At 40.7% G+C, this 13,126-nt stretch overlaps 1 protein-coding gene across 4 annotated transcripts in view; it reads left to right on the plus strand.

Moving 5' to 3' along the window:
• phkb (phosphorylase kinase, beta) overlaps positions 1–13,126 on the plus strand; it is a 318,068-nt gene that overhangs the window by 19,749 nt on the left and 285,193 nt on the right. For all 4 annotated transcript variants that reach the window (XM_034185351.1, XM_034185355.1, XM_034185336.1 and 1 more), the window contains one exon: positions 6,508–6,594. In XM_034185351.1, the coding sequence (XP_034041242.1) occupies positions 6,508–6,594 (87 nt within the window). The remainder of the gene's footprint in view (positions 1–6,507; positions 6,595–13,126) is intronic.

Genomic DNA, 13,126 nt, shown 5'->3' on the forward strand with positions numbered 1-13,126 from the left:
TGTGTCATTTCAGACCATCAGTAGTGTCATTTCTGAGCATCAGCAGTGATTCACCGATTATCACCTCATTTCTGCTTAAAACTGCACTCCAGTCATCATCTGTCTCAGAAACAGATATGTGAAGCTTTTGTATAACAATCATTTCCTCATAAATTCAGCATTATTTCATAATGTTACACTTTTGTTTGGCCTGCACTTGGCACTTGCTCGAAATAAAAGCACTAACTAACTAATAATGTGGGACCGAAAACTGTTGCATCACTTTTTTCTTCAGTTCCTGCAATGGTTTTAAAAAATTATGAGTATGTAAGGTTTAATGAGGTTGACCAGGTAGAGAGTTGCTAGTACATGATGGATTTTGGAAGTTACTAGCAAAACCTTAAAATCAGACCTTGCTGGGACAGGAAGCCAGTGAACAGCAATCCAGAGAACAGGAGGATGCACTGATCCAATCTAGAAGAGACAAGGGTGTAGATCAGAGTCTCTACATTAGCCATAGTCAGGATAGGATGAATCCTCTCAAAATTACAAAGGTGGAAGATAGCTGTCCTTGTGAGTTCTCTAATGTTTTGGTCAAAGGACAGTGGAATCGAAAATCATTCCAAGGTATTTCACTTTATCACTGTAATGTGTAATACACGAGTCTAGGTTTAGCGTTAGCTTTTCACAGTGATGTCTGTGTCTCGTAAGACCAGTGACCATCATCTCAGTCCTGTCTGACTGTAAAGTCAGAAGTTCCTGAACATCTAGTTTTTCATTGAAGCCAAGCAATCCTCTAAAGTCTGAGTGTGCGTAACGTTACCTGCAGTTACTGGCATATTCAACTGAGTGTCATCAGCGTAACAATGAAAAGTAGTCCTATAATGTCCCAGTATGTGCAAAAGAGGTCCTATATTGAGGGAGAAAAAGCAAGGGGGTCTAAAAACAGATCCTTGTGGGAACCCATCATTCATAGGAACAAAATGATACGACACAATGAAAGCTACTAGTTAAGTAGGATGTAAACCACGCTGGGGCTTTGCCTGCAATCCTAATGTGTGTCTCAAGCTCATCACAATGAATACAATTATCCACCATGTCAAACGAAGCAGATCTAACAATAGCACCGTAGTGGAGTCAGAATCCATTTGAAGCAGATCATTTACCACTTCAGTAAGTGCTGTTTCTCTTTAATGAAACCTCAACTAAGGACCTTACCGGGGTGTCAGACAAGAACATTGTCGCTGCAGTGTTCTATAATTAGATCATTTATCAGCAATAACTTTAAGGACAATAACCTTGTATTAATGAAATCTCAACTAAGGACCTTACTGGGGCAATTTGACCATCAGAGTTTGGAGGTGGTTCTGTCTTTATGTATGCAAGATGTCTCAGATTAGGTTTACGTTTATGAAGTTCAACACTGTCTGAGGGTATTAAATGAGGAATTTTTGAATACATTGCAGAATCAGCTAATGGGACATCCGCAGTTATAGTATTATACAATGTGGTAATGGGCACTAAATTAGCAAAACATGGCCCTCAATACCCTTTGTGGGTTCATCTATGGAAACAGGCCAAAGTCTTGATATGGAAAATTTCCCTTCCTCACACATAAGCTACACTATCACCATAGAGGTTTTCCTGTCTAATTTCCCCACTAAACTAGTTGATTACACAACCACATTAATAGTAGGCCCTGCAGGCTCTCATAATCACCTGGGCCTATATACACGAAGCAGCCTAAGGCTAAAAATAGCTCCTAGTGACATTATTCTAAGGAAAATCTAGACATTCCTTAGAATTTTCACATGATAATATGAAAGTTGTCCGCAAAGCACCTTAAGCCTTAACAGGGCTCCCTTTAAGAAGCCTAAGAGTGTCTTAAGCAGACAAGCTGGTGGAAAAGCCAGAGGAAGCAGAGACATTCTCTGTATGTAGGATGACAGTGAGTCAGTAAGACACTACCGGCTTGATCTATGTGATTATTTTATGTTAAATTACTGTCTTAGTGTATTTATATATTGTTTAGGTTCTTATCATATACAAACATTAATATTATCATTATTTTTATTATTATTATTGTCAGTATTATTATTTTATTTTATTATTACTTCTATTTTGTCATTTGATTTTTAAATGGACAAAAATATCAATGTGTTTTCGCTTTCTTGTGTCATGCATGTAATTGAAATGTATTTACAATTATAATATGTACTTACATTGAACTTATTATAAACTCATGCACCCACACACACTTTAAATATGTAGATAATCAGCATGTGAATGTGATATGTTCAAACATCTTCAAGCTGTGTAACAATTCATTTTATGGTGAGCTGTGTGAAATAATGAAAGACAAGTGAGTGCTTTTGTCTTTTTGGTACTCTGTCACTAGTAGGCACTCTTATTTTTCAGATAAAACAACACAGACAGCATCAAACACGATACACTTTTCACTTATGGTGACACATGGTGACACTTAACTCACTAAACCAATTGAATTACAAAAACAAAATAAATCAATAACATTAACAACACTGTTAAACTAGCATAAACCACAAGAATAATGTTTAAAACCCCCAAATCCAGAACTCCCATGATGCATTGCAGCACAAGAATTTACAGGTTTACCGACCGGCCAGGTGATCACTCCAATTTAATTTTACAGAGTATCATCATCATGACATTAAATTATTTTCATGATTACACATTTCTTAATGCAGTTATAGGATTGGTTGATTTTACTGTACATTCATATGTAGGAGTGCAGAGTGCATTAATTTTTTTATTTCCCCTTCCCTTTCCGTAACAACCAATCACAGCTCTGACAAGACCATGTCATACCTAGCAACGGGGTCAACCCCATCTCCTCACTAAGATAGGATTTTCTGTCCCCTTCTTGCTCAGACTCGCTGTCAGACACCTCCTGGCTCATTCTTAGGCTAAGATTCCTTGCCAGGAAATTTTAGGCTAAATTAGGAGCTTTTTGAGAGGACTTTGAGATGCTTCGTGCATATGACCCCTGGTCTTTGGCCTTCTGTGGAATCCTAATATTACCCCCCCTGTAAAAATCTGTCTGTGTTTGCAGTTACAATGGCAGCACCATGGGGACCCCAGACAGCAGACCAGATATTGGTAAATGTAAATCCTTTCTGCCTACAGAACCTCACCAGCAATCGATTTAAGGATGTCAGTCTGCTTGAAACCTAGCCATTTTCCCAAGAGGGTATGGGATCAGAGAGAATGAATTGATGCCGACACATCTTTCTGGCGAGGTCACAAGTTCTCTCTGTGTCCATCTTTTGGACATCGGAATGTCACATCCCAACATCCTTGGCGCCGACACGGATAACAATGTGAATATCTGGTGTCGTGTTCCTCAGTCTGTCAGATGCTGCATTTAATGTCAGTTGGCATGTCTAGTCTGACTTTGTGGGTGATGGAATCCCCTATCACTAATCCCTATCACTAATGCATGGCATCTCAGCTTGGGGGTGAGGGTAGAGGTTGCCCATACACTGGGAGGACTATCAACAGGCATCTCAAGGGCAAAAATAATGTTCATGGTTGTTATAAATGACTATGAACTGTGTGCTGTAACTGGACAACTTTTTTCGGGATTTTTCCACATCACTGCAAGCCGGAAACCATCGTCTTTTACCAGTGGAGCTAGGCTAATGCTACTGGGTAAGCTCATCTGGAGTGTCTGTAGCATCTGACTCCACAGAAATAAAATCTGGTCTGGTTTATGGACACAACTCTCTGAGGGCCACCTTCTCTTCCAGTATCACGCAAACTAATATGAACCTTTGTGCACTAAATAAATGCTGAAACCTAAAATAGGAAGTCAGCACAGGCTAAGTGCTAATAAGAATAACTAACCACACCTAGGGCTTGCAAAGAGATAGGGTGTTGAAATTCTTAGCAGCTGCAGTAGAAGTTGCAAGTTAAGGCTCCCTGACACTTGCACAACTTTGATCCACGCACTTGCACTCACTCTGTCATGCAGGAGAGCAAACGTGTCTCAAACTCACACCTTTTGTAAACTATGTATGTGCGCAAAGAAATTTTGATCAAAATCTCCATCACATATTAATTACATGAACTTCAAGTGAACGTTGCACAAACAAGTAAAAAAACACTGCACACCACACAGTGCAGCTCCTCTGAACAATTATAACGAGATGTTAAATCTATGATAAACATAATTTGACAGCTAGTCATAAGAAGGAATGAACATGCAACTGTTTTACCAAGCCATTACAATATAAACATTACAAATACTTAGCCGTTTAGATGGTTCCAATGCGTTCTCCACCTCATTAAGTGTGCATGCGTGAGAGGGAGAGAAAAGTGGCCCCTGGAATAGTCCTCTTTGATTCTGGAGGTGATTAGAGGCATTTTCAACAGCCAACTCAGAGAGAAAATGATTAATCTGCTACAAAATAATTATTTTATATCTGTAGCGTCCAGCGCACAGGACGTGGCATCCAGCGGAACAACGTGCGGCGTCCAGCTGGGAACACAGCGGATGGGATCTTCACCACGAAGCGCGTGCAAGTGCGCGGGTCAATGTCATGCAAGTGTCAGGGGGCCGTAACAAGTCTAATGCACAGTTAGTGAGGCTAAAAGAGAAACTATAAGCACCTTGACACTTGCACAACTTTCATCCGTGCACTTGCACGCACTCTGCTGTGCACAAGAGTAAACTCGTTTCAAATTCATTGTAAACTTGTGTAAACTGTGCGTAGCTTCATGCAAGTGCGCAAAAAAATTTTTGAAATGTTCAAAATCTCCATCACACATTCATTACGTGAACTTCACATGAACATTACGCAAACAAGTCAAAAACACTTCGTGTGAGTGTGAGTGATTGCCTAAGTGGACCGCACTCGCTCGTCTGAACGAGATGTTCAGTCTATCATACGCATACTTTTACAGCTGCACACAAGGGATGAACATGCAACTGTTTACCAAGCCATTACAATATAAACATGACAAATAATTACCTTTTTAGATGGCTCCATATATGTTCTCCACCTCATTAACCACGCACGCATGAGAAAAGCAGCATCTGCAGCGCTTCTCTGTGATTCTGGAAGCAATTAGAGCTGTTTTCAACAGCCAACACGGACAGAAAATGATCAATCCGCTACAAAATAATTATTTTATATACGTAGCCCTCAGCGCACAGTGCATGGCAGCCAGTTGAACAAAGCACGGCGTCCAACTAGGAACACAGTGGGTAGGATTGTCATGACGATGTGCGCGGATCAAAGTCATGCAAGTGTCAGGGCACCGTATGATGACATTTGGTTAAGTGGAAGAAGGCTATGTGCCGTTCAAGTCGTCGGCACCATGGGAGGTCTGTCTGACATAGTGATCTGGCTTGAGTTCTTAGGTGTGAAGCTAGACTGTTCTGGTTGCTGAGCTGCAAGTAGCTTGAACAGATTGTGCATTTTGAAATCATCAGTATTTTGTGACCAAGAGAAAACAAGATATGAGATTATGAAACACAAGGGCTCTCTATTCTGCATCCAGTCTTTCTAGTAAGGGATGAAAACTGTCTAATGACAGCTGGAAAGTCAGATCTGCAGTAAAATGCTTTACAGTTTTGTTTGATCCCATGGTGAAAATTAAAATTGGAATATTTGACTTCCCCTGTTCGCTTTATATAGCCTTATCTTTCAGAAGAAATAGGTTGGCTTTGTCCCTAACAAATTTTAAGATGGAAAATTATGCTAATTTCACTCAGAATGTGAGTTTTTCAATACCTGTTGTATTGACCCAAGGTCGAGCATATTAAAATGCAAATCCCACTAAAGTGAAAAAAGTGCCTGAAGATAGAGAAAGTGTAACAGACAGGGTTTCCCCTCAAACTTTTACTTTCTCAGCTCTGAGGAAAATGTGTGTGTATATCTGCTAGCAAGTACCATTAACATATGAATTTTAAGCTCTGGGCATGAATTTGCAAGAGTTTTGAAGTGGCAGATTGTTACTGACAACAAGAATTGTCTGAAGGCATGTTGACATTTTACTGTATTTTTCTGCTTTATTTTATAAAAATAAATAAATAAAATTGTGCATTAATTTTGGACATATGTCTGCACTGTGATAACCAAAATTTGAAGCCCACCACAGCGTTTGATTTAACCACAGACCATGAAGTTGAATATTGTTCCACTTATCCTTCAGTGTCAGGAGTTTTGTGGATTTGGATGTGTATTTAAACCTTATACTGTCAGCTTTTTTCAGAGTGATAATTATGGCCCAGTCTCAATCCTCTCCCTTTATCCTTTCCTGTTATTTTGGGGATTGGGCTTTAATCTGTATAAACTGTAGTGATGTGTTGTGGATTTCACATTTATTATGTCCAGTTTATACATTAAAGGATTATGCTGTGGAATAGATGGCACCATGATACAAATTTTGGCATGGATTTTGAATGCTCAATAGCCGATGGATGTTTGTTGATGGATAGGAGCACTACTAAAATGAAAGTGTAACACACGTGTCCTGCTATAGGCTCTATCTATGAACCTTTGAAGCTGTCCTTTCTCCAGCGTGAGGATGAGCCACTGTGGAACAAGCTGGACCGCTACTACAATGCTGGTAAGCACTGCACTTGCACTCACACCTTAAGCCCCAGTGAAGCCAAAACGAAACAAGAAATCGGGACTTGCGTTGACTTTCGGAGACATCGTTTGACCGTTGTCCAGCTTTATTCCTGTAGCTGGCACTTTGAATGAATCCTGACGACAACCTCAATTCATCCGTATTGTGACGGTTCCTCATCGTTTGTGTAGTTCCCGTACCGTCAACGTTCCATTTGATTGTCATCCAACTTCATCCAGCCTCCCAAGTCCGACGTCTTGCACAAACATTGACGACATCTGAACAGATCAATAACTAAAGATCCGACGAGCTGAACATGACTCGTCCATGTGTGCTATGAAAAGCAACGTTTTCATACAGAAACAATAGCAGCAGGAATGTTTCATCGACTACTTTAACTATTTACCCCAGTGTGGCGTTGGGGATATGCAGGCGCAGCCAGGATTCGCTAATAATCAGCAGACATCACTCACAGATGTGGCGGTTGTAGGTGATTTGTGACTGCAGCTCATCCATCTTGGGATCTGTCATTAGTGAGGAAGATAGATAGTAGCAGAGGTTTGTGTGGTTGGTTCCTTAGCTGAGCTAGCTTGAGTCCCTTAATTGAGAGAGTAGCGACATGACGAGTCTTAAAAAAAAAAAAAAAAGGTCACGTGACTCGTGGTTCCATCTTGGGGCAAAAACAGCGTTCACTGTTAATCTGTTTGCATGTAAATCCAGCTATTTTATTTATTTTTTTGCTGAAAATGCCAGGTTGCTGTGCATTTGGATGCACAAATAGACATAGCAAGGGCTTCAAGATGTACAGATTCCCTTCAGATCCAAACAGAAGAATATTTGGGAAAATATTCATTGTCAAAGTTTTGAGAGGTAAATTTAGTGTTCAGTTCCATGTACAGTAAAACTCAACTAAACCGTCATTGTTTAAACCAGATATTCGCATCACCGGACAAAAAAAAAAACCCGGACCCGCAGCCTTACGTGCACCTGTTAAATCAGACACAAAAGGATGTGATTTGACACGTTTTTGCCTTTACTCCTTCGTCTTCCATCATATTTTAATAGTTTTTGCAGTGCACATGCTGCTTTCATTTCACATACATTTGGCAGAAAAGTCTGCAACTCTACAACACGGAGTCAGAAAAGATGAAATTGGTCAGCTTGCCTTTGAATTGGAGGTGATTATTATAGAAAGAAAAGCTTGTTGAGGGTCAATTTAATCCATAATAAAGCATAATCCAGAGACGAACAACTTTAAAACTGACATGCATGTCATTGCATAACACAGAGTTACAGAGCTGTAGAAGCATAAATAAGGCTTTAAATTAATTTAATAAGCCACCATAAATTGTAAATTTGATAGCTTAACAATTTTTATATTTATTTTGATTGCAGCTGTACCTGGATGTGTTGCTGTATGTGGTTAAATGATTAAAAAAATTGTTGAAAACATAAAGGTTTCATTCAGTAGTTCAGCACACTTGGCCCCAAAATGGCGCCATGTTCTGAGTTGACGCGACTCTCAATTAAGCGACTGTAAGGCTAGCAGGCCCGCCCAGCATCCGTGTTTCTGCTTCCTCTCCCTGCAAGGCCTCCGCTGCCTGCTAGGCCTGATAACAAACCACAGGGTGCCCAGCGGTCTCGCCATCTCTGGTGGAATGTTTTGGGTCTGTGAAAAAGCAGTAGTAATTTCCATTTGTGCCTGAAATCCAATGTTTATCAGGTCTTGGTGACTATAGCTGGGGTTGCTGTGGCATGTTTGTGTCAGGAGAAGAATAAATAAATAAAATATAAAACACAAAAATGTGCACAATAGCCAGGAGCCTTGAGCCATTGGTTCTGTACTTGCAGTCATTGTGAGTTTTGGTACCCTTCCCTAAATCTCAATGCGGAAATGCTCAAAATGACGTTCCATACTGTGCCGTACCAAGCTGGACCGCTTCATTGAAATGAAGCTTTAGCTCTCGACTTTGAGGGTCCCCTTACACCACCTGCCTCTGTCACTTTTCTGCTCAGAAGGTGAGGGAAGGAGCATTATCACAGCTCTCTTACTGAGTAAGCTCACAGGGGGAGCTTTATGTACCTGTTGTGAAATGCGGCAGGCCTAACAAAACAGTCTGAATGCAATCTAAGCTTTCAGATAAAAAATGTTTGCAAAAAAATGCAATCTGAATCGCATTTAAAACAACCCACGAATGAGCCTTGAAACTGATCTGTGAAAAAATGGGTCTCTTGCGTCTTTTGCTGTCCAGACTTGTAGCATGGAATCAGATTCAATCGGCTTTTTACTGTCAGTCTGAACAGGGCCTTAGATTGTAGTCGAACTTCGAATTCAGGAGCAGCAATGTGTTTTCATTTTAATTTTAGTTTGTGTGACGTCACTGGGATGATGATTAGCAGCTCCAAATCTGAGACGATGGTACTCTTTGAGAAAGGGTAGATTGTTCCCTCTGCGTTAGAAGTTACTGCCCAAATTTTAGCTATCTTGAATTGTTCATGCATTGGGGTGGGAGGGAGATGGAGCGCGAGATTGATTGACTGATTGGTGCCGCGTCTGAGGTCCTGCAGATCCTGTACCAGGCCATCGAGATGAAGCAGTAGCTGCACCTGTAGGCAGAGTTCTCAGTTTACCAGTTCATTGACATTCCTGTCCTCAACTATGGTCGTGACACTTGAATAGTGACCGAAACAAGGAGGTTGTGGATGTGAACAGCAGAAAGGAGGTTCCTTTGTGGTCTATCTGAGCTTACATGTAGGAACAGAGTGAGTAGTTCATAAATTCAGCAGCAAATCAGAGAAGAGTTGTTTCTTCACATCAGAATGTGTAACCAGAGGTGGTTTGGGCATATGGTGAGGATTCCCCCTGTTCACCTCCCAAGAGAATTGAACAGGCATGTTCCAGGCATGTCCAGCTGATTTCAGGCCCCTGGGAAGATCCAGGACACACTGGAGGAATTACATCTCCCAGCTGGCACCTCAGGATCCTCCAGGAAGAATTAGAGTCATTAGCCCAAGATCGGGAAGTCTGACATGAGCTGCTCAGGCTGCTGCCACTGCAATCTAGACATAGATAAGAAGCAGAAAATTAAAGAATGAATTTACTTTTATTGTGTGTACAAGCAGTATGTATACACATCATGAATCCAGCTACATAAGCTGTATCTGAATGTTGCACAGTAGAAATACACTCAGTTCAACTTCAGACCATGAACAAGCCCATAGATATGTGAATGACTTTTAAGATTGAAAAGGAACAAGGTATGATAATGACAACTATGTCTGTTTGGAACTAACAATGACATTTGTGCTGTACCGACTGTAATATAGGTCCCTTTATATGAAGCTTAAATATATCCTTGTCATTTGATTGGTGGACTCTGTCACGACATTCATTATTTGTCCCATTATATGACTAGCATAGCATCACTACCGTGCATTTTTCTCCCATACGTTTTGCTCTAATGCACAACTCTATTAGCTTTTTGATTTAAAAAAAAAAAAAAAAAAAAAAAAAAAAAAAAAGCTTCTAAAATGCATGGATGCTAAGTCCAGTAGCTGTAGTGTTCGTGGGGACGTCTTTAGAGGTGGTAGAAGCTGTTTTTCGGTGGATTCAGGAAAGCCAATGTGTGTATCCTCTCAGACCACTGAGCTCCTCATTACTTCTCGCTCTGCTCAACGGTGTGTCCGCTCACCTATCAGCCCAAGTGACCTGTTGGTCGGACACTAAGCCTACTCTGCCACCTGCTGCTGACTTCCTCTTCATACAAGAAACACCTTTCTAACTTGAAATCAAATTTCAAATGATGCCAATCTATTTAGGTGTCATATAAAATAAATAATGAATGTTTTCCTTTCTTTTTTTAAAGTTAAAGTTCTCTTTTTTTTAAACCCAAACTACTGCTTTTGTGTGTGTAGTTACATTTTGTATGAACTGCTGCTTTATTCTCAAAGTAAAATGAAAAGTGGCTAATTCCAGGTAAGGTATTGTTCAAGTGTTTGTTCCATTTTAGCACATGAATACATTCTTGGCACCCCGTTGGCGTGATGAAGAACAGGCTGTGTGGAGTTTGCAGGCATTCATTAGGCTGTGCGTGAAGACACAACACAATAAACAGAGCTTATTCTGCAACAGGTGTAGCGCTTAGTTGGAACTGATTTGGTGCTATCAGCGAGTGCAGCATTGCCTCCAGCGCTGCGTCGAAACCTCATAGATTTAGAGAAGCCGCCGCCAGATTGCAGTATGTCGAAAATGCAGTGTTGAAGATTGGCCTTGTTTAATTGTCGTTTGGGTGGCAGCTGTAGGCGCTTCTCCAATTTTAGCGAGGAACAAAGTCCACATTGTTATCGCCGGCGCCCAGGCCTGCCTGCCAATACCTGCTTTCTTTCGGTTTCTGGAAGGAGAGGGGTGAGTTTGTGGTGGAAATGACAAATCAGCGCCGTTACACATTTCCTCCTTTCTGTTTCTTTGTTGTCTTGCTGCAAAGGTGAGACCAGCTCAGTCAAAGGCAACAGTATTAAGCTTAAGCTGCCGCTGTGATAGTGACTTGTTTTCTCTTATCTGGAAAATAATATCACGGGAAGGTTTGGCCCCATCTCCCACAGTTCATCTCTCCTCCTCTCTCCATTCCTCTCTTCTTCCTTTCACCTCTCTCTCTATGGCTTCTCGTTTATGAGGCATTGCGGTCACACTCCATTGACTCAGTCTGATTCTTGATGATACCGGAGGCAAAAAGCCCTATCACTCTGCCGTCTGGCTCACACTGATTAAGGAATGGAGAAAACACATTTCTTTTATTCTCATTATTGGCTTGTTGCACAAACAGAGTTTACCTACAGTGGCCCTCAGGTGCAAGTTGAAACAGAATTCCATAAAACAAATTAACAGAACACAATGGCCGCACAGTAGACACCATTTCCCTAAACAAAACACGACTGGTTTTCATTCTAATTATTGCACTACGGTCTACATCATTTTCCATGATGCTTATCTTGACATTATTGCTGATTACACTTATACATGCCACCCACAATGACTGAACTGCGCTATTTGTATAAATACTTACATCTTTTCCCTGTGTGAGGTGCTGTGTGCTCCTTTGTGCTGGGTGAAAGATGGGGACCTGTATCTCTAATTTAAAATGAATGAACAAATAAAAACTGGAGAGCATTTATAAAACTCATACCTACACCAAGGCCAAATAATGAACCACTACACTGTTTATCTATAGTTAAGAGATTCGAAATATACACTTTTTCAAGTACTTTGATGTATTCAAAGTGATCCGTGATCCCTGGTTTGTGATAAATGGGCCCAACACCATAGTAGGAGAAACATTCCCATATCATGATGCCTGCTCCACCATGCTTCACTATCTTCACAGTATACTGTGATTTAAATTCACTTTTTGAGAGTTGTCTGACAAACTGTCTCTGGCCCCTAGACCTAAAAAGAATAATCTTGCTTTCATCAGTCCACAAAATGTTGCACCATTTCTCTTTACGCCAGTCAATATGTTTTGTTTTTTTTTTGTTGTTTTTTTTTTTGGCAATTTGTAACCTCTTTAGCGGAATAGATATGTGGATGAATTGTGACTTTGATGGTAAAAGCATAAAATTTGGGACAGTGTTCAAGCATACCCTATATGGCTATAGGGGCATCGCAGAGGTAGCTATTTTCCAAGATGGCCACCATGCGTTGTTGTCTCATTACCAGCGCAGGCTCTAGACCAGCAAGGGTCTTGATCCCGGTGCCTAATCCTACATTTTTAAGGATGAGGAATGCCGTGGTACTATTTATATCCCCAAACAATGAGTCAGGCAGGGATAGTATGTTTTGTTTTCCTGGGCTGCCACCATGTCCGCCACTGCAGAGTTTTCACATTAGCGCATTACCTCCAAGAGGTTTCATCTGATTGTTTTCAAATTATCTGGAAACATTCATGACCCCCTGAGAATGAAGTCTGTTGATTTTGGTGACGCTAGGACCTTCCCTCTAGCACCACCATTAGGTCAAACGTTTCAATTAGAATCAGTGTGTCTTTAAAAGTTTTCATCTAAATCAATGAAATCTAATGGATTTTTTTATTTGTTTTTAATGACAACAAGAAAAAGGTCACACAGTTACAGTGAATGGTGCAATGCAACGCTAGCTCTGAAAACACAACTGCAGTGGCATAGTGACAGCAAAAAAAGGTCACAGTTATAGTTAAATGCAGTGTTAGTTCGGAAAACACAAGCCACCACTGTGGCAAAACACAGTGCACTTAAGCTCTGCCATTAAACATTTGCAATTTCCACTGCATCCCTTTCTTACATCCACAGCAGAGGAGTTCATGACAAGCCCTGGTAGCTTCTGCTGATACAAGAAGTTCAGCTATGGTCTCGTAATCTTCCCCTTCTCTGCCACATGATGAATTAGCTGGACATTTCAGTATCTCATCTCTATCTTCCTGACACAGAACACATTTATTCCAGTCTGTGGTCAGGCACTGTGTATCTGACATTCCAGGCTCAGTAGGGTCCACTAACT

This window comes from Thalassophryne amazonica, chromosome 2 (assembly GCF_902500255.1).
Source record: "Thalassophryne amazonica chromosome 2, fThaAma1.1, whole genome shotgun sequence".
Lineage (NCBI taxonomy): Eukaryota > Metazoa > Chordata > Actinopteri > Batrachoidiformes > Batrachoididae > Thalassophryne > Thalassophryne amazonica.